This window comes from Hemicordylus capensis, chromosome 2, assembly GCF_027244095.1.
Source record: "Hemicordylus capensis ecotype Gifberg chromosome 2, rHemCap1.1.pri, whole genome shotgun sequence".
In the NCBI taxonomy this organism is placed as follows: domain Eukaryota; kingdom Metazoa; phylum Chordata; class Lepidosauria; order Squamata; family Cordylidae; genus Hemicordylus; species Hemicordylus capensis.
In genome coordinates, this window is record NC_069658.1 from 392,171,099 (window position 1) to 392,192,719 (window position 21,621).

At 44.6% G+C, this 21,621-nt stretch overlaps 1 protein-coding gene across 6 annotated transcripts in view; it reads left to right on the forward strand.

Moving 5' to 3' along the window:
• The window catches only part of RNF157 (ring finger protein 157), a 110,791-nt gene that overhangs the window by 42,716 nt on the left and 46,454 nt on the right, over window positions 1-21,621 (forward strand). For all 6 annotated transcript variants that reach the window (XM_053295368.1, XM_053295372.1, XM_053295373.1 and 3 more), the window contains one exon: window positions 21,113-21,201. In XM_053295368.1, the coding sequence (XP_053151343.1) occupies window positions 21,113-21,201 (89 nt within the window). The remainder of the gene's footprint in view (window positions 1-21,112; window positions 21,202-21,621) is intronic.

Here is a 21,621-nt window from a genome sequence, read left to right on the forward strand (position 1 = left end):
AAGTCATTACTTTGCAGTTTGGTGCTGGAGAAGACTTTTGAGGGTACTATGGACAGCCAGGAAAACAAATGGAACATAGAACAAATCAATCCAGAGTTTTCACTTGAGGCACAAATGACCAGGCTCAAACTATCATACTTTTTATTTATTTATTTATTGTTGCATTTATATACCACCTTTCGTTAAAAGACAACCCCAAGGCGGTTTACAAAAGTTAAAACATACAATAAAAGACAATAAAAATATTAAGCTAAAAATATATTAAAACAGACCAAATTTAAAATCTATAAAATACTAGCATAAAAACAATACAACAGGTAAAAACACACAGAAACAGCAGTAAAAACGATTATGTAAAAGCCTGGATAAAAAGCCAAGTTTTAACAAGCTTTCTAAAAGCCGTGATGGAGTCCGAGGAGCGAATGGCCACTGGGAGAGCATTCCAAAGTCTGGGGGCAGCAACAGAGAAGGCTCTGTCCCGAGTGCACGACAGCTGGGCCTCTCTCATTGTTGGCACCCGGACCAGGGCCCCCTCAGATGTCCTCATCAAGTGGGCAGCAACCCTTGGGAGCAGGCAGTCCCTCAAATACCCCGGGCCCAAACCGTTAAGAGCTTTAAAGGTCTTTGGACATATTATGCAAGAACCCAGCTCCCTTGAAAAGTCCAAAATGCTAGGAGAAGGAATGAGAAGAAGAGGACGACCAGCAGCAAGTTGGATGGACTCAATTACGACAACAATGAATGCACCACTGAGAGACATTAAAGTTGAAGACTGATCATCATGGAGAGAATCTATTAGGTCGCTAAGAGTCGACACCAACTTGATGGCACTTAATCAATCAATCAATCAATCAATCAATCAATCAATCAAGGAAAGAAATACTTTTAGGCAGTTGAGGATCCAAGTGGTTCAGCTATGAGTATTCAACGCCATTTCTAGATTCACAAGTTTAGATAGGTAATCCTTAGCTTCCCAGCCACTATTTACAGGAGAAATCCAACATCTTGATGCAGATTGTTCTGGACAAGCCTTTGCTCGCCACCCCCTGTGTCCCGCTCTTCACAATGTGTCTAGATTTGTTTATTTAAAGAGCAGCCATGAAGTGTCTGTGATCCCATCTCTCAAGCTGGAGCTTGCTTTATTGCCTGTTAGCTCAGCAAAACATTAAATGTCAGGCACTATTGCAGACTCCAAGATGTGCAAGATGTTAATTCTGGACAGGGAGGCTTTCCTCCACTTTCCTTGCTGCTTCCAAGACATTGCCCTTTGTGTGAATTGAGAGATGGGAGGTGTTTTATTTTTTTAATAGTCTTCTGAAGGTGGATGGGAAGAGCAGAAAAACTCAATAGTAGAGATAAGACATGAAAATAATTAAATGCCAGAGCAGTGGGGATGGGGTAGGGAGCTGTAACAATGGCCTCGGGCAATTGGACAAATTATATATAATCATGACTCTGTGGGCAATACTACACGTTGGAGAGATAGCAGGGGAGTTCAAGACAGAGCCCTATGGCACTCTTGATACCTCTCTCCAGGTCACTGTGGAACCATTAACAAGCACTCATTGGGTACAATTTGTGGAACCCCTGGTCCATCCAGGATCCTGTTGGCATTTGCAGTTTCTGCAAGAGGAAGGGGGAGACCACTGTACTTGGGTCCCCATCTGCCCCAGGAGCTTCTCCTTCCTTGTCCCTAGTCCCTCCCCAGAATCAGGAACTGTTTCATCAGGCGTCTTCCTCATTGGTGCTGCTCCTCCCTATTGGCCTCATCCCCTTATTTAAACACTTTGCAGGAGGCAGAGCCCCTGTGTCATGCAAGCTCCACCTCTTGCAAGACTGCTCATGACCAAGAATCAGCACATGTGGCTCCATCACTCCAGTGATGAGGGCACCATTGCCTCCACCCTCTCCTGTTGGCTTAGCTGCTAGCATGGCCAGCCTCCTAACTCTACCTTTCTCTCGGTCTTGTCCACTTCGCTGGCAGGGCTGAGCACATTCACTTGGTGCAGCCAGTTCCTCAGGGGCTACATGGTTGCTCAAGCAGCTGTGAATCCTCCTTTTAGTAAATATAGCAAGAATGTCATGGGAGACTATGTCAAATGCTTTGCTGAAATCAAGATAAGCTATATACATCCCATGATCTACAAGACTAATAACTCTGTCCATCTGCTAGTCTGACATGACTTGTTCTTGACAGACCCAGGCTTGCTTCTCCTGATCACCACATTATTTTCTAAGTGCTCATAGACTGACTGTTCAATATAAGTTGTTGTAGTCTCTTGCCTAGTACTTTTAACAATACATGTAAGCAGGGCCGGACTGGAGGCACTGAGAGGGTGGTAGAATGTATGTGGGGGAATGGGTACTTAAGGGTGGGAGTATTCACTGCTGCCGAGTGCGGCAGGGCACAGGGGTGCACCGGGAATATGCCCTGTTGTGCATTTCCAATCGGAGGCCGTAGGATTTTGTTCTGGTTTGCATATTTTGAAGATTGCAAGGGAATCTTGCATATTCCCGTGAACTATCACCTTGCCAGCATTCCAGCTCTCCTTTTTTATTTTTGATTGAAACCAGAGATTTTTCAACAGTGGTCAAACAGAAATGACATTAAAATTTAAAGCTACTGAAACTCCATGAAAAATGTAGCATAGCTGAAAGTCACAGGAGGGGTTTAACTGTGCAGCACTGTCCGCAGACTAACTTAAGATTTAGAAAGTCCGACAAAATAAAGAATTATCTCATTGTACCCTGCATGCCTTAAGTGGCGCAGCAGGGAAATGCTTGACTAACAAGCAGAAGGTTGCTGGTTCGAATCCCCACTGGTATGTTTCCCAGACTATGGGAAACCCTATATCGGGCAGCAGCAATATAGGAAGATGCTGAAAGGCATATCTCATATTGTGCAGGAGGAGGCAATGGTAAACCTCTCCTGTATTCTACCAAAGAAAACCACAGGGCTTTGTGGGAGCCAGGAGTCAAAATCAACCTCAACCTGACAGCACACTTTAACCTTTACCCTGCATGCCCTGCCCTGCACCCCCCCCCAACAGCTGCTGATCTTCTCTCAAGGATTCTTCTAATGGCTTGCAACAGACTATTTGTTTATCTATCTATCCATTTATCTATCCATCCATCCATTAATTAATTAATTAGATTTGTATACCACCTTTCCAAAATGGCTCAGGGCAGTTTACAGCATGATAAAAACAATTAAAACAAATTAACAATTTAGGAACATTTAGGAATTGTTTAGGAATTAGGAATCCCAGCATTTAGGAATTGTTGTTCTGAGACCCTTCTGAACCGATAGGACTTCTTGCTTAGTGCCATATTAGGAGAAATGTTGGAGCAAGCGAGCACTAAAAAATGGAGCTAACAAATAATATCACATCCTTTCTGCTTTTGACTATGGTGTGTGTTAAATTTCATGTTCTCCTGTTCCTTCTTCCCTGTTCCCTTTCATGGTGCTGCCCCATTGTTTGCTCTGATCTGATGGAATACAGAAGAAGCGCGCGCGCGTGTGTGTGTGTGTGTGTGTGTCTGTGTGTCTGTGTGTGTGTGTGTGTGTGTGTGTGTGTGTGTGTGTGTGTGTGTGTGTGTGAGGGAAGAGGCCATTGTAGGCTATGTGTAAGAATGCTGTGTTTTCTCTAGACATCAAAGAAGCAGAGAGATGTGAAATCCTGCTCCTCGGCAGGCCTGACTTCCTTGTTTGTATTCTAAATGCCCTCTATTTTCTTGGTAATCGGGCATTTCCTCCTATCAAGGCATTTGGCCTAGATAATGTTTTCACTCGCCTGTGAAGAAGCCCTCTCTGTGGTGCATCACTTACTGAGCACATTGCAGTGATTTGTCTCGGCATAGCCCAGCCCCAGGGCAAGATTTAAAATGTTTTTCTCTTGCTCTACAAGGCCAACATCATGGCCTGTGTTAAGGTTTTGAGGACTGTCTTTTTCTTTTCCTTCCGCTTGTGGAAATGTTGTTTTTGGTGGCATAAACCTCTCTTGACCAATCAAAAGGTAGAAACAGGGAACACCACTGAGCTTGAAGAACCTAAGAAGTGCCCTGCTGGCTCAGACCACAGGTTCATCTGCCCTAGCATTGCCATGGCCCCCAGAATTCTGGTTAAGCATCTCACCTGGATTGCTTAGCCCACCTGGATTCACCTGGATTTCAGCGTTCTTTCTTTGCTTTTTTAAAAGCTAAGCTCTAGCCCTTGTAGAAGCAGAGTTATGGAGCAAAATGTGCAGTCAGTATTCTGCTCAACTGCTGGACTTGGATTAAGAGAGAGAGAGCACAGGAGGCTAGCTGGGAGGGTTTCACTTTTACAAGTACAAGAAAAAAGGTCAGACAAAGATATATTTTATTATTATTATTATTATTATTATTATTACATTTATATCCTGCTCTTCCTCCAAGGAGCCCAGAGCGGTGTACTACATACTTGAGTTTCTTTTTCACAACAACCCTGTGAAGTAGGTTAGGCTGAGAGAGAAGTGACTGGCCCAGAGTCACCCAGCAAGTATCATGGCTGAATGGGGATTTGAACTCGGGTCTCCCCGGTCCTAGTCCAGCACTCTAACCACTATACCACGCTGGCTTCCCCAACTATTGTTGGTAGATATCCAGAGCAAATACAAGTAAACGAGAAAGTGCAGCTGCTAATTTGCACGTGCAATTTATTTGCAAGCTAATTTACATAATATGCAAATTAGGCACCCGGATTTGGAGACCCAGAATATGGCAACCCTAATTTCTGGCCCAGCATCCTCCTCCCCACAGTAGATCATCAGATGCCTTTAGGAACCCCCTGAGCAAGACATGTAGGCAAGAGCCCTCCTCTGCTCTTGTCCCTTTACTTAACAAATGGTATTCAGTGGCATACTGCTTCTGGACTTAGAGGATCCATTGAACGATCATACCCAGCACCTGCTAACAGACTTATTCTCCATGCATCTGTCCATTACCTTTTTTGCACCATATAATCCAGTGGCCATCAGCACATCCTGTAGCAGAAATTTCTAAAATTAATTATGTATTGTGTGAAGAAGTACTTCTTTTTGCTGTCCAGAATCTGCTGGCCATCTCTTTCATTAGGTGACCCCAATTTCTACTATTATGAAAAGGGCAAAAATTTCTGTCCATTTTGTGGTGCAAAGCAAAATTTTCTTGCTTTGCACCACACATAGTTTTACAGGCATCTATCATATTTCCTTCTGTCTTTTCCCTTCCCTTTGCTTCTTCTAAGCTAAATGGGCCCAAATGCTTTCTTCTTAGGGAAGGAGCTCCATCCTCTTGATCATATTTGGTTGCACTATTCTGTGAGGTCTCTTCTTGTGTATCCTACAAAAATAAAGGGTGGCTGTTATGCCCACTGGGGCAGCAAATGTAAAGGAGTAAAAGACTGTACTTCAAATAAGTTGCATTTTCAAATTCTGTTTGCCCATTACAATCTCCACTGTTTCAGCATGATCACTGGTAAAAATAATTTTTTTCCCCTCCCAAGGTGGCATTACCTCTATTGATCTGCCCCCGGGCATCTAATGTAATGGAAGATTATTTCACACATTTCTTCCTAGAGCTGTAGAATTGGCAGTGTTGCTGCAAAAGAGTATGGTGATTGCTTTGCCCAAAATAGAACAGGCTCTTTCTGAAGATTAACTAGATGAGTCCTGTCACTTGGGTTTCTTGTGTCATGGTGGGAGACCTGATCTCAGCAGAGTAATGACACTGCGCCCAACTCAAGAGTTGGATCTGTCAGTGACCAGTTGGGTTAAACTTATGAGGAAACCCTATCTGAAGAGACTCTCAAGCCAGGATTTTGCTGCTACAGGCCCACTGTTCTTTTCTTTTCTTTTTAAAAATAATCCATATAGGTAAACAAAGCTGAAGAGCCTCTTGAAGTCTGAGAAGTCTGGTATCCCACAATGGTTTAAAGGGAGGTCTTTCCAGGTGATCTGTTAGACTGTATTTATTTTATTTAGCACACTTCTATACTGCCCAAAATGCAAATTCTCTGGGCGCTTTACAGGACAATAAAAACAACCAATAAAAAGATTAACATTAATATATCTCAACAATTAAAATTTAAAAAGTTAAAACTATTAAAACACAATTAAAACAGTATCTAATTAAAAGCCTGGGTGAACAAATGCGTCTTGACTGCGCTTTTAAAAGTTGTAAGAGATGGAGAGGCTCTTATTTCAGCAGGAAGTGTATTCCTAATCCTCAGGGCAGCAATGGAGAAGGCCTGTCCCCGAGTGCTGACGAGCCAGTGGCAACTGCAGACGGACCTCTCCAGATGATCTCAATGGGCGGTGTGGTTCATAGCGAAAAAGACGTTCTCTTAAATACCCAGGGCCCAAGCTGTTTAGGGCTTTATAGGTTATAACCAAAACCTTGTACTTTGCCCGGAAACTTATCGGCAGCCAGCATTTATGTAGAACTAGACTATACTTAAGGAGTGCAGTGTCTCTAGCAAATAGGCAAGACTTCAACACTTGAGTCAGAAATGTTCCATTGCTCAGGCAAAAAATGGGAATACATGCAGAATTGTAAAAGGTATGCACAGGTATGTTTACTGCCTTTACCTTAAGGTAATAGGAAGATCCTTGGAAAGGTAAGACAGGCAATTCCCGAGTGAAGTTGCAATCAGAATAATCAGTGAGCTTGTTCTCATGATTGGCCCTACCTGGGTAGAGCAAGGCTAGCCCAGGTAAGGCTGGTCATGAAAAGTGCTGGGATCACTCCCGATCCTGCTGCACCTCCCCTGGGTACCCCTGCTTTTCTACCTGGGCTAAAAGTGAGGTAGGAGAATAAGTGTGCCCCTCCTACTTCATCCTGGGTCATGGGCTCCTGGACTGCCGGCAGCTCTCTTTGCCATAGAGCGGAGGGAAGGAGTGGCCCAGCAGCAGGAACTTTCCCAGTGCCTGTTTGGGCTCCGATCACGTGTGGGAAGGCAGGTAGGCTGCTGCCTCCCCACCCCCGCCCTGCCCTGCCCCTTTGATCATGTGAACGACCTTGGCCTGTAACTTAGCAGTTCCTTTTGTCTCCGTTGATCATCCAAGCCAGTTACAATATAGATCCATATCATTAGCAGTCAGTTGCCATGAGCTAAAAGACAATGGGGACACTCTGAATCTCGTTCTTTAAAAAGTGGAGGGAGTGCTGAGGTTGGAGGTTGGTGGGAATGAAACTGTGACCTCATGAAACCAGATTAGCTTCTACCCAATCCAGGCATATTGCCAGGGATTGCTTTGAGATTTCTTAGAGAGGCAGAGCTTAATTAAACAGGTAGACCACAGTCATAGCAGGCACCAAACCCTTTTAATCAGTATGGATTGATTTAAAGCTAAGTGATTCTAAATCATTGGTTTAAATTGCAATAAAATCTAGTGCAGAATTTCCAGGACCTCTGGGGAGTACACAAATACTATCCTTCTTTCTGCCAGCCTGGGGGCTCTGGACACTCCACTAATATCTGGAGTTCCTCCACCCAGTTCAGATGTCCATATTTAAACAGAACTACAGTGTATAAAGCAGTGCTATACTGCTTTAAGGATAAAGCAATCTGAGGATTACTTTTTTTTTTTTTTGCTGATTACATACCTAACCAAGTGTGTATCTGCAGCGTCATCAAAATATTGTTCTTTGGCTAAGAAATGACATGATAGTCTTCTTCTTTTGTAAGAGTGCAGTGGATTCCTGCTTTTGCTCTTTCTATTGAATTATTTTTGGCAGCACTGGAAGATCAATACAGTTTTCCAGTTTCCCATCAATGCTGCAGAATGTAGGAGATAATGTATTAAGCTGTGTTGGTGACAGAGGCAGACAAATGATTATGGAGGAGAGCTGGTCTTGTGGTATGACTTGTCCCCTTAGCTAAGCAAGGTCTGCCCTGGTTGCATATGAATGGGAGACTACAAGTGTGAGCACTGTAAGATCTTCCCCTTAGGGGATGGAGCCACTCTGGGAAGATCATCTAGGTTCCAAGTTCCCTCCCTGGCATCTCCAAGATAGAGCAGAGAGAGATTCCTGCCCGCTGCCTTGGAGAAGCTGCTACCAGTCTGTGTAGACAACACTGAGTTAGATGTACCTATGGTCTGACTCAGTATGTGGCAGTTTCCTATGAAGTTTCATTATGACCCATCCAAGTTCTGGAGACTTGGACTGAATTGTCACCAACGTGCTAATGACACACAGTTCTACCCATTCCCATCGCTCAGTTCTAGGAAGGCAGTGAAACAGGAGTGTAGCAAGGTCGGAGTGGGCCCAGAGACAAGATTTTAAAATGCCTCCCACTCACTGAAGATATATATAGACTTTCATCGTCCACAATTTAGGATGATATTGTAGGGGATATATATATCCCCTACAATATCATCCTAAATTATTTTTTTAAAGGTTTTGTGAATTGTGGACGATGTAAGTCATTTAATGGTACTAGAGAAAGACATGTTATTCTGGTAGCTCCAGGTCTTAACACTCACGTCAATTTCGAAGGATGAATACAACTGAAGGAAACACGGGAGGGTGCGCGGCTGGGGGAGTCAGTCATGTGACTTGCCTCTGGGGCCCCTGATCAAGGCAGTGGACCCCCAGACAACTGTCTCCCCTTGACCTATTATAGTGACACCCCTGCAGTGAAAGTCCTATATCAGTGTTTAGAGGCAGTTTTGGTCTAAATGAAGTCATAGAAATGGATATTTAATTCAGATAAATTTGAGGGCCTGCTACCTGTGAATTCTACTAGTCCAGCGGGAGATATTCAGCCTGTCTTGTATGGGGTTGTATCCCCCCACCCAAAGAAATCAAATATGTAGTTTGGGATGCACCAATACTTTCAGCTGTGACTCTGGGCCAGTCACTTCTCTCTCAGCCTAACCTACTTCACAGGGTTGTTGTGAGGAGAAACCTAAGTATGTAGTACACTGCTCTGGGCTCCTTGGAGGAAGAGTGGGATATAAATGTAAATGATGATGATGATGATGTCGGGAGCAGCTGCTAAGCAGTTATGTACAGTTTGGTTCCAGATCAAATGAGCTCTTCCAGAGGGTTTCCATTCTTATTTCTCATGACTTGCTTAAAAAAATTATTTGGCTGAAGTTAGTGACTTGGCGAACTGTACACCTCCTAGACCAAATTGCCTGGGGATGGGGGAAGGAAAGATTATGTCGATTAGTCAGTGTTGACTCTTGGCGACCACAGAGCCATGTAGTTTTCTTGGTAGAATACAGGAGTGGTTTACCATTGCCTTTCTCCCACGCAGTATGAGATGATGTCTTTGCCGTTGTCACTGAAGTGAGCATCCGCCTTCAGCACCTTCCTATATTGCAGCTGCCCGATATAGGCGACTACAAATATATATTTACTAGGCACAGTCTGGGAAGCACACCTGTGGGGATTTGAACTAACAGCATCTTGTAAGCTGCTTCCCCGCTGCGCCACTGCAGCTGTAGTAGGGGTGATGGGAGTTGTAGTTTGTTTTTTTAACATTTATATCCCGCTCTTTCTCCAAGGTGTCCGGACTGGTGTACATGGTTATTTTTATCCGCACAACAACCCTGTGAAGTAGGTTGGGCTGAGAGTGAAGTGACTGGCCCAGAGTCACCCAGTGAGTTTCATGGCTGAATGGGGGACTTGAACCCGGGTCTCCACAGTCCTAGTCCAACACTCTGACCACTACACTACACTACACTGGCTCCTAAAAGTTGCCTAAAATGCCAGAATCAGTACTAACTGTGCAGGAAATTAGAGACACAGCCAAAGAAGGAAGGAAGTGCTTCCTCCCCCTAATTCAAAAGTATAGCTCAGGTAGCCTGTGTTGTTAAAAGGTACTTTGAAGAGTACTCTACCTTTCCCTCTGTGCAGAGTCCAGACAGCTTGAATCCAATACAGCTGCCTTCAGCATCCCATAGTCCAGGGATTCTCAAACTTGGCTCCTCAGGTGTTATTGGACTTCAACTCCCATAATCCCCAGCCTCAGTGGCCTTTGGTTGGGGATTATGGGAGTTGAAGTCCAATAACACCTGAGGACCCAAGTTTGAGAATCACTGCATAGTCTTTAATAAATGTTGTAGATTTGAAACCCTAGATTAACAAGTGAATTATAACACTAAACAAAACACAAACCCTTTTACATTATAAACAGCTGCATATTTGGAAGCTATTGTTTTAATACTAGGTACCCTCTGGTTTGCTTGCTCATTAAACGCAGACTGTCAGGTGCTGAATACGGAAATATGTCTTGAGGACTTATTCTTGAGTCCTGATATGGAAATATGTCTTGAGGACTTATTCTTGCAGGTACCATGCAGGTTAATAATATCCAAATTTTCTTTTATTGATTCCATCCTAGGTTTAGCTGTTGTCAGCCTAATTCATTCCAGAAATAATGATATTTTGCACTAAAAACCCTGCAAATTGATAACAAGAACCCAGTAATTAAATCTTTCACAGGGCACAGACACTGACTAGGGACAATTCATCAGTAATGAATCGAAAGCAGTTGGAGGCTGAAGCTGCAAGGAGGAAGCTTTTAATTAAAGTTGCAGGGAATGTTTGCTGAATGGGACTGACCTCTGAGTGAACACTGTATAAGGATCCTGGCCACGAGGACAGGCTTTGATGAATAATGTGTTGCTATATGAAGTGCCATATGGAACCACTATTTTAATTCTGCTTCTCACTGATAACAGAAAAACAATGCCTCAGCAGCACGGAAGGGTCCTAGAGTGAACGCTTCCTACATATTTCCCTAGTGTTCTCATGAGCAAACTTGGCTTAAAGTGAGAAGGGTGGAAGCCCCCTCTTCCAGTGTACCTGGTGATGTGGATTTCCTAAGAGATACTAAATTGGAAAAAATTTCAGGAAATCTTTTTGGTGTCCTAAATCAGTTGGGATCAGATTTATGATATTTGACTTATGTTCAATAAGCACAATTGAAAACATAAACCTTGTTAACTTTATATGCTATTTAAATACCTTGAAAGTATTTGAATTGCAATATTTGGTTAGGAGTAAAGCTCCATAAAGCGCACTTAATGTGGTCTACATTTTTCATTTTTAAACAAATTCAAAACTTTATTTTGAAATTTCTTTTTACTGGAATGCTTGTAAATATTTTAAGACATGACAACCCAATAGTATGCACTTTCTTATGTGGTGTGAATTTTTTAAGAAGTAGAGGGACTGAAGAAATGGTTTGCATATCAATTTTAACTTGCCCAAAGAGCTAAGCAATTATATTATCTATATTTATTATCTATGCATGCTTCCTAGGAATAGTCACCTGAACAAACTTAATTATAACTTATGGAAGTTTCACTTTGACTGATATTATCTTGCCAATTTAATTTTGTGAAACAATGCATTCTTAGAAATGTAAATCTTTGGGGTGGAGGCAGGGAAGCAGTGGAAAATTTTCTGTTCCACATCACTGCAAGTAATCAAAGAGGAGGAAAGCTACAGAGCAAGAATGCATGGTCATAAAAGTGGTCTTGCAGTAATTCCTTCACAGTATGAATACAAAGAATATTTATACTGTGTACTGCTTTTCAACAAAAGTTCCCAAAGCAGTTTCTAAAGATATAAATAAATAAGATGGCTCCCTGTCCCCAAAGGACTCAGCCAGCAACAGCTCCTGGAGGGATGCTGTTCTGGAGATGAATAGGGCCAGTTGCTCTCCCCTGCCCAATAAAGAGAATCACCACATTAAAAAGGTGCCTCTTTGCTCAGTCCACAGGGGTATTAGTAGGCGTTCATTCTGTGTATAGATGTGCAAAACATTTTGAGCTTGGAACATTTGAACTCAAAACAGCCCGTTTTCAAGTCCCGAGCTCGAAACAAAACACTTTGTAATTGTAAACCACCCTGATCCATTTTGGAAGGGTGGTATAAAAATTGAATGAATGAATAAATAAATAATGACAGTAATGTACTGTCAGAGAACATTACATAAGTATGACATTAAGGCCAATGTGGTGGTCAGCTAAGACATTGAAACAACAACTGGTGAGAATGAGTTTATGCGAAACCACGCCGGAACATACATTTTCCAAACCGAAACGTACATGTGTTTGTTTTTACTATGCTTTTAACATGGTATTGTCATCTGTATTTATGTAATAAATTTGAAGGTCTTAAAGGAGTACTTGGGAGTCACCTTAAATATGTGTATTGCATCGCCAGCTTATCAATTTATGAAAAATGCTCTTCAGATGAAGGGCCTATTTTGAGCTTGGTGGGTAGATCAGGCTCTCACCCTGGGCTTAGTGTGTTGGCCCGGTTGGATTTTGTAATTATTTAGCAAAGCACCAACAAAAGAAGCCACCCACTCCAGCTATGGAGTACAGTGAAGAGTGTAGTTGTTGCAGTTATCTGAAGAACTCACGTGGAGATTATTTAGTTTAGATTGTACAACAGGTTTCTTGGTGAAGTACGTTTTCAATAGTAAAGATCTAGTCCTGTCCAAGAGTCTAGTCCAAGAGCTACATAATGGATCGATGGGTGGGGGGAGAGAAATGTTTCCTTCTATTCTCCAAGAGGAAAGGAAGAGGACTGACTCGGCACAGGAAGCAACTGAGGAGTCAAGGCAGGGGTCATAGAGTAGAGGCAAGCAGGGACAGCTAAGGAGACCCTCACTAACTACCTCTACTCCCAGTGCCCCTAGTGGTCATTAGGATAGTTGGTACAAAAGGTTGATGCACTGGAACTTCATCTCCAACAGACCTGCTGGAGGGCTGGTCTACCTGGTAGGCCAGCCCTCTGAGGCGGGCTGATGTGCTAAGTCTGGGATGGAGGCCTGATCTACCCACCTCACGTGGCATATAGACCAGTCCTCCAAGACAGACTGACACGCTAAGTCCGGCACTGAGGCCTGCTAACTCCAATCAGTAGACCAGCTCTCCCCGGCGAGGGGAAGTCTTCCAAAGTGGCACTTGGAACACTCTAAATGTTCCGAGCTTGTTTCATCAGAACAACTGGCTCATCCAGTTCTGATTAAACATTCCAGGGATTTGCATTCCATTTCGAGCTCGAAACTAAACTTAAATCCGTCTCGTGCACATCCCTAATTCTGTGTGTCAGCATGCTCCTGTGCTTCCAGGAACACTTTTGCTTCTTCCTGTCATTCACAAGGGCCTGCCTGCTCCCCAGCAATGTTGAATATAGTAGTTGCAAAGGATAATGGGATATGTATCCAGTGGGGACTGCAAGGGAAAGACATTTAGCTGTGATGAAGTATGTCAAGCTTTCGGGATAAGAGACTTGGAAGAACTGCTACAAGGGATAGTTAAAATTCCTCATCATTGTGTTTGATGTGGGTGTTTACAGCATGGAGAGCAGCAGGAGAGGAAATGGGACAGAACAAAGCTCTTAAATCCTATATTTGCGGGCAAATTATTTATACAGGATTTGGTTCAAGTATATTTTCATTGGCTTCATGAGAACTCTCACACCAGCTTGATCTTAATTGATTTAGTAGTTGCCCTGTTCCCTTCCCATGCTCCTCTGCATTAAATTTAAAGTAGCATCGGAATGTTACCACTTGGTGGCACCAAAAGGCTTGACATCAGGATGCTCTTTTCCATGTGCAACAGCATCTGCTAACCTTACTTTCTCATGAACTGACTCAGAGTTGATATGTGTTGGCAATCTAAAGAGAATTGTTTGCTGTCTTAAAATGTCCAAGCTCTTGAAGAAACAGTGCTGACAGTGTTCTGTAGTATGGAGTGTTGTACAACTCCAGAGGGGAACCTTTCACATGCTTCAGGTTCTGGATCCTAAAATATTATGTTCCTTCTTGGACTGGGTGGGTCCTGCTGTGGCATTGATGGAGTTGCTGGCTATCAAAGCTATATTTCCAAGTAATCTGTACTGGGATGCCTACATGCCCCACCTATCTTTCATGGGTCATAGGAGTCTTACTAGAATGGCTTTTCATCTGCCCTGCTGTGTATTCTTCATGAAGTATTATTGTTTCACATGCCAGCCAGGAGCTACTGTCTCCGAAAGGACTTGTTAAGAAAGTGAAAATTAGTGTCTCTAAAGAATGGATTAGTATGGATGAGCGTGCCACAAAAGTGAATTCCAGTTGGCATTTAATAAGGCTTTGATGCTCAAGGGCAAATCCCATTTTAATGATTCTCTTAGAAGGCTAGGGCTGCTTGTTCAGGTCTGATATATAGTTGCAGTTTTAGAGTCTGCCTGTGGCATGCCTGTGGCATGCAGGAATGCTTGCTGAAGGTAGTGATATGCTTCATTCTTGCTTATTGTTTGACTGTCTGCTTGCCCTTTTTCTAGAATCTGTTTTTCATATGGGCAATTTGAACTTAAACTGTGTTACTAATTGAAAGCTATTGCAAGATCTTTGTTGCAGAAATGATTGCTATAAGTGCACACAGTACATGATTGATAGACCAGTGAGTCCTCATAGAGACACATGTGCCTTTAGAATAGTCTGGCAAGGTTGATCACTGTAGGTTAATATTTGTTGTTCTTTACCAGAGCGCACTGTTCCATAGAGAACCTTAATTCTGTTCATTGGAACAGTAGGTCCTGGCAGGCTTGTCTAACCTATTTTGTGCATGTTCTACAAACTACTTGTAAGCCAGAAACAGCTTGCTTTATTGCTACTCCTACTCTACTCCTACTCTACTTTATTTTTTAGAGAGGGAGAATGAATATGAATAGGTAAGGAACAGAGATAGTCTTCCAAATTGTACCAGAATCTATGGAAATAATTGGAAGACTGGATTCTGTTTTGGTATCAGTTCTTAAACTGAAGTTGACCATTTGCATGGCCAGGAGAGCCTCAGTCAACCAATACTAATGGCTCAAGGTTGCACAAGGTCATGCTCACTGTCTTGCTTACTCTTTTCGTTTCCTTCCGGACTGAATTGTTTTCCTGAGCAAATTCTCCCCCCACCCATTTTTGTCACAGTTTACCGCAGGTGACTGGCGGATGTTAAGCAGCCCTAATCCCATTTGCCTTTGGAGCACAGCTGGTTAAATAGGCAAATCTGTATTCATTCCATAACAGGCAGGCAGAGAATAAAACCCACTGCCAGATTCTGATCTTAAATCAATGTTCTGCTGCATCAGTAGACTGAAAAATACCCTGTATTACAGCACTGGGCACATTAGGTGGCTGCAAGAGCAATGGGAAAGGGGAAGGAGAAGATAAAACATGGGTAAGGGGCTGAGGAGGTACTGCCAGCTACCACCTTCTCACCTGACTTTACTGAATCCTGGTGCAACTGTGGCTGGCGTTGTCATCATTTGTTCAGGGCTGAAGCAGAAACATCCTGCTCGCAAGCATAAAAAGAATCTCAGGACAAAGGTTCCCAAGGCAGCTGTAATGTGGCCATAATGCACGCATGGGATATCTGCTGCTGCTGTTTGGGAGGTTTCACTCTCCCAGCAGGCATAGAGAAAAATGTAATCTCCTCTCTTGTTTAAAAAAGAGCTCTCACTAGCAAGGGTATAAGAAACCACAATTGTATGATGATTATCCTCTCTAATAAAACGCTTGGTGTCCGTCCGTGGACGGACACCAAGCGTGCGTTCGTGCCTGGCCTGTTCTGGGCATGCCCAGAACAGGGCAAGGGAGGCACGAACGGCAGGACCCGGCGGCCATGTTGGGGCCGGGAGAAGGAGAAGTGGCCGCCGCCTACGCCAGGAGGAGAGTGCGGGAGAGGCGGCAGCACAGCCGTGGCCACGGCCAGAGGTGGCGGTGGCCGCGACGGGGCAACTGGCGGCGGGAGTGCGGGTGAGGCGGCGGCGGGGCCAGAAGCGGCCGCCGCAAATAAAGGAGAGAGGCGCCGGGGGAAGAGGCGGCGGGGAAGCTGGCTGAGGTGGCGGCGGAGCCGCCGCCGAGGCCTGGCGCCGCCAGTAAAGCAAGGCGGGGGGGGAACCTTGGGGCCCGATCCCACCATTCCCGTCCCCCCGCCAAATTACTAAGGGCCAAATTGGCCCTGAAAAATGCCGCCACCGAACCGCCCTCCCAGCTGCCCGATCCCACCATTTGTACAGGAAAGAGGAGCTCGCTAGCAGAGCTCCTCTTTCTGCAAAGGCTCTTCTCAAACTGGCACTTTGAGCGGAAAGGGCGTCCTTTCCGCTCAAAGAGCCAGTTTGAGAAGAGCCTTTGCAGAAAGAGGAGCTCTGCTGGCGAGCTCCTCTTTCCTGTACAAATGGTGGGATCGGGCAGCTGGGAGGTTCGGCGGCGGGGGCCGAAAGCATTACTAGCGCCCGTTTTTCAACGGGCTAAAATTCACTTGTGGTTAATAATACTTATACCTCGAGTACACTACTGCTTGGGGTGGCTCACAGCATTAATAAAATAGATACAATGTAAAGTAAAAAATTAAACAAAAGACCAGGCTAAAACCACATTTTAAATGATAAATTTTAAAAATTTCAAATTAAAAGTTATAAAAAGCTAAAAACTGAGAACTAAAAAACCTACCAGATATAAGCAGCAGATAAAACATTTTAAAAGCTTTTAAAAATGTTTCTAATTGTTTTTTAAAAACACTGAGGGGAAGGGAGCATGGCTAAGCTCTTTGGGGAGGGCATTCCAAAGCTGAGACGCCACAACTAAAAAGGCCCTGTCGCTAGTCCCCGCCAACCGGATCTCTGTTAGTGGCAGGGCCATGAGCAGGAGGGCCCTGGCAGGTTCATATGGGCGAATGCAGTCCGACAGGTACCCTGGCCCCAAGGCGTGTAGAGCTTTAAAGGTCAAGACCAGCACCTTGAATCTAGTTCGGAAGTGAACTGGTAACCAATGAAGCTGTTGCAGGATGGGTGTGACATTCATGAAGGGACTGGCACCCACGAACATCCTTGCAGCAGTATTCTGGACCAGCGAAAGCTTCTGAACTATGTTCAAGGGCAGCCCCATGCAGAGTGCACTGCAGTAGTCCAATCTGGTTGTTACTAAAGCATGAGTAACTGAGTTCAGGTCTGACTTCTCCAAGTAGGGTCACAGCTGGCATACCAGCCATAGCTGGTAAAAGGCACTTCTGCACAACATCACCTCCTGAGCCTCCAAGGACAGTGTTGAGTCCAGAAACATCCCCAAGCTGTGGACTTTGTCTTTCAGGGGCAGTGCAACCCCGTCCAAGACCAGATTTACCTCACTACTTGGATGATCAGTTTTACCCACCCAGAGCACTTCCATCTTATCTGGATTAAGTTTCAGCTTGTTTGCCCCCATCCAGTCCAGAACAGCCTCCAAACCATGGTTCAGAGCATCCACTGCCTCCCTGGTGTCTGCAGACTTAAAAGATAGGTAGAGCTGAGTGTCATCAGCATATTGATGGCACCACAGCCCACACCCATAGATGACCTCTCCTAGAGGTTACATGTAGATGTTAAACATCATATGAGACATAATAGACCCCTGTGGCGCCCCTTAGACCAAAGGCCAAGGGGTGAAGCAGGCACCCCCCAGCCCCACCTTCTGAGTACAATCCTCCAGGTAGGAGCGGAGCCACCGTATAATCATGCCCCCAGGTCCCAACCTGGAGAGATGACCCAGAAGGATACCATGGTCCTCTAACAGGGATTTCCAGATGTTGTTGACAACTCCCATAATCCCCAAGCAAAAGCCAATGCACTTGGGGATTCTGGGAATTGTAGTCAACAATATTTGGGAATCCCTGTTAGAGGGAACACTGCCATGGTTGATGGTATCGAAAGCCGCTGACAGGTCCAGGAGAATCAACACACTCCCTCTGTCTATATTATCATGTTTGTTTGTTTGTTTAAAATATTTATACCCCACCCCTCCAGTACACTACTGCTCGGGGCGGCTCACAACAATAAGATAGATACAGATACAATACATGTAATAAAATTAACTAATTTTTTAAAGTCAGATTAAAAACCACAATTTTTAGCTTCAAATTAAAACTGAAAATTATAAAAAGCAAAAGAACCTACCAAATATAACACAATACATCTCCCAGAATAAGTCATCCACCAGGGTGACCAAGGCAGTTTCTGTCCCATATCCAGGCCAGAAGCCAGACTGGGAAGAATCTAAGTAATCAGATTCATCCAGGGCTTCCTGGACTCAGACATCACCACCCTCTCTAATACCTTGCCCAAGAAGGGAAGGTGAGAAACTGGTTGAAAGTTATTTAAATCATCTAGGTCCAATGAGGGCTTTTAAAGGTGGGGCCTAATGACTGCTTCCTTTTAGCTGAGAGGGCATCACCCCCTACTTCAGAGAGGCATTCACCACCTCTGCCATCCATGGACCCAGTCCCTCCCTTCATCAACCATGAAGGGCAAGGGTTGAGCATACATGTGAGAGGCCTCAGCCTTCCAAGCAGCCTGTCCACCTCCTTGAGCAACGCAGTCTGATAACAATCCAATATAATAAGACCAGATGGTGTATTGACAATATCCAGTTCTGGTGCTGCAAAAACCGTAGCATCCAAGTCAGAACAAGCAATTTTAATTGCAAAATGTAACACAAATTTATCACAGTGGGCTGCTGAAGGTTCTGTTTGATGGTCTTTGGGCCCTCACATAGGAGACCCTGAACCACTTGAAAAAGCTAGAAAAATAGGATTTCTTCACTGCTGTAGAATGTGCCCTAATATGGGCTCTAGCCAGTGTTCGGTCACGTTCATTGCGTTTTCCGCTATTGATGCTCAAGCTGTCTACCAACCTGCTTTATTGTGCACAACTCACCCGTATACCAGGGAGTCACATGGACTCTGCATATTGGGAGAGGATGCCAAGGTGCGACTTTGTCAGTTGCCCGGCCCATCTCCTCCTACCAGAGGGAGACTAGGGCGTCAACAAGATTGTCCACTCTCTCCGCAGGAAAATCCTTCAGAGCCGTCAGGGAATCCTAAGCCTCTGAGGGCAGAACATCCTAACTGGTCCCCAACTCCTGAAGATGTGTATTGGATCCATCCTCAGTCCAAACTTCACCAGATAGGGAACCATCCATTACGATGGTATTAAGGTCTCCTGGACTATTGACAGAGCACCACTGCTGACCCAAAGACCAAGTCAAGTGTATGGCCTGTCATGTGTGGGACCAGAAATCAGTTGAGACAAGCCCATGGTTGTAATGGAGGACATGAAGTCCTGAGCTGCACCAGACAAAGTGGCCTCAGCATGGACGTTAAAGTCCCCCAGGGCTAACAGCCTTGGAGTCCTCAATGCCACATCCAAGATCAGCTTGGGCAGGGTGACTGTTAGATAGCAAGGGAGGTTCGGGTAGTATACCAGCAGAATCCCAAATTTGTCTCGCGATCCCAGCACTGTGTGCAGGCACTCGAACTGGTCAGAATGGTGGACAGTGCATATGGTGAAGGGAACGACCTATCGATGAACCAGGGCAGCCCCACCTCCCCACCCACCCTGCCTTGGCTGATGCTGCACCCAGAAATCTGGTGGGCACAGCTGGGAGAGATTTATATCTTCCCCTCTCATCCAACCAGGTCTCCATAATGGATGCCCGGTCAGCCATCCAGGATAACCTCCTGGATGTTTGTGGCCTTTGCATTTATTGACCTGGCATTCAGTAGCACCAGCTTCAGGCAAGGTGGGCTGATGTTGTCTCCTTGAATGGGAAGACCAGAGAGTGTGATGGCTTTGATCTAGCCGGTGTGCCTTCCCCCTGACTTGGCACGTCCTTCTCCCGCCGCCATTTCACCCTCTGCCAAGGACCACCTCTGTTGGAAAGTCCTCCTCCAAAGTCTCTCTCTCTCTCTCTCTCTCTCTCTCTCTCTCTCTCTCTCTCTCACACACACACACACACACACACACACACACACACACATACACACACACCGTGAAGAGTGACACCTTAGTAATCTCAAGATGTAAAAACTCCCTCCTATTAAAACAAAGGCGATGTTCTAGATACACCCCACCCCTTCTGGTGCTTTGACCACTGGTCACAAACAGTACCAGGAGTTCTAGGGTTCCAGGGCAGGGCTAACCAGCTAATCTGGTAAGCCCTATGCATCTCCTAAATCTCCTGCAGGTATGGAGAGGGCTGTTCTCATCAGAGTTCATCAGTTGTACTGGTTTGAATGTCACATTGAGCTGCCTCTGCACCAGGCTATTTTATTTTATTTAACATACTTGCATATGTATTTTAGAGAGAACTTTCCCCAGACCCCAGACCCCTGTTCCTCCACAAGAAATAAGGGTCCCTTCAGTTACTGGATAGAATTACCACTGCCACCCACTGAGGGATCCGGTCTTCAGATATTTTGTCTGCCCCTCCACTTTCCCTAGCCCCTTCCTTTCTCCCAATGTGGCAGGGAGAAGAATAGTATAGAAGAACTATAGAATGTTCCTATAAACCACGTGCCTTTTGTGTTTTGCTCCCACTCCCACTTGTATCTTTTGAACTGCCCATCATCAGCCATATTTGGAACTGTTCACAATTTGCTGCCATTGCCTCACGCCATTGTGTTCCGAGATTCTCTGCAGCAGCATTGTGAAAGCGTGTGTATATTTGCTGATGCCTCCTTTTTAAAGAACTCAGAGTTGGGAAGATCATCTGCCTACGTGCTGCATCTCTGTGCTCCTAAAATACAAGCCTTTGATTCAGATGCAGGAGGTTGCAGCCTTTGACAGAACTAGGATTGTTTCTCTGATTCATAGCATTCTTCACAATATCATATAACCAAGAGCTTGTCTCTAGTCACAGATAAGCAAAAGGAGGGAAGGGACTGTAGGAAATGAAGGAAGAATTGTGTACTAGGAACAATCAATGTATTAAGGTCCAGCATGTTTTTTGTTGCAAGATTCTTCATCAGGCAGCTGAATTGAGTCTCCTCAGGGGTCAACTAAAATGGTCTTTTATGCTCCTTGATAGAGATCGATTCAGTTGCCCTGACAGTCTTATAACTTGCCAAGTGTTGGGTCAACGATGCACTGGGCCTCTCATTTGTTTATAGTGAACCTGTTGAGGTCTCCTCTTTCCTTTATTCTCAAAAATAAGAATATATGTGTTGCCTATGCAAGATTCATAATGAAAATATATGTTGCTCTTCTACTGATGACTATATGTGGGGCCATTTCAACTGAATGGCACCTCAGATGCCCAATCCCTTTTGTTTCCTCTCTTTCTGTCTAGTTTCCATATGCTGCCCCACCACCCCAGGAGCCAGTGAAGACGCTGAGAAGCCTGATCAACATACGCAAGGACACATTGCGCCTAGTCAAGTAAGCCGGCAGTTTCAGAGCAGGGGTTTGTGGCACCATGACCCTTAGACTCAGTGGGAGCAGGAATATTGGTAAATCAACATAAGTGTAAATTTAGATGCTTGGGTGTCTTAGAAAGACCTGGTAGTCTCAAAACCCTTCAGAGATGGTGTCAAACCTTCAGGGCACATAGCGAAGTGTTCAAGATTTTGCCTACAGCTAGGAAAACTGGAAATAATAGCCATGTGAAGAGTATCTTTAAAACCTCATAGTTCTTTGGTGTGGTGGTGATGGGGACGGGGAGCAAAGACTCTGGGACACAAGCCATCTTCATTAGATCCATGTACTGTATGAAAGCTTATGTCACAAGAATGGATTTTCATGCTACCAAAGGTCTCTTGGCCTTACTGAATGAAAACCTGAACCCTTGCAGGTGTTCTC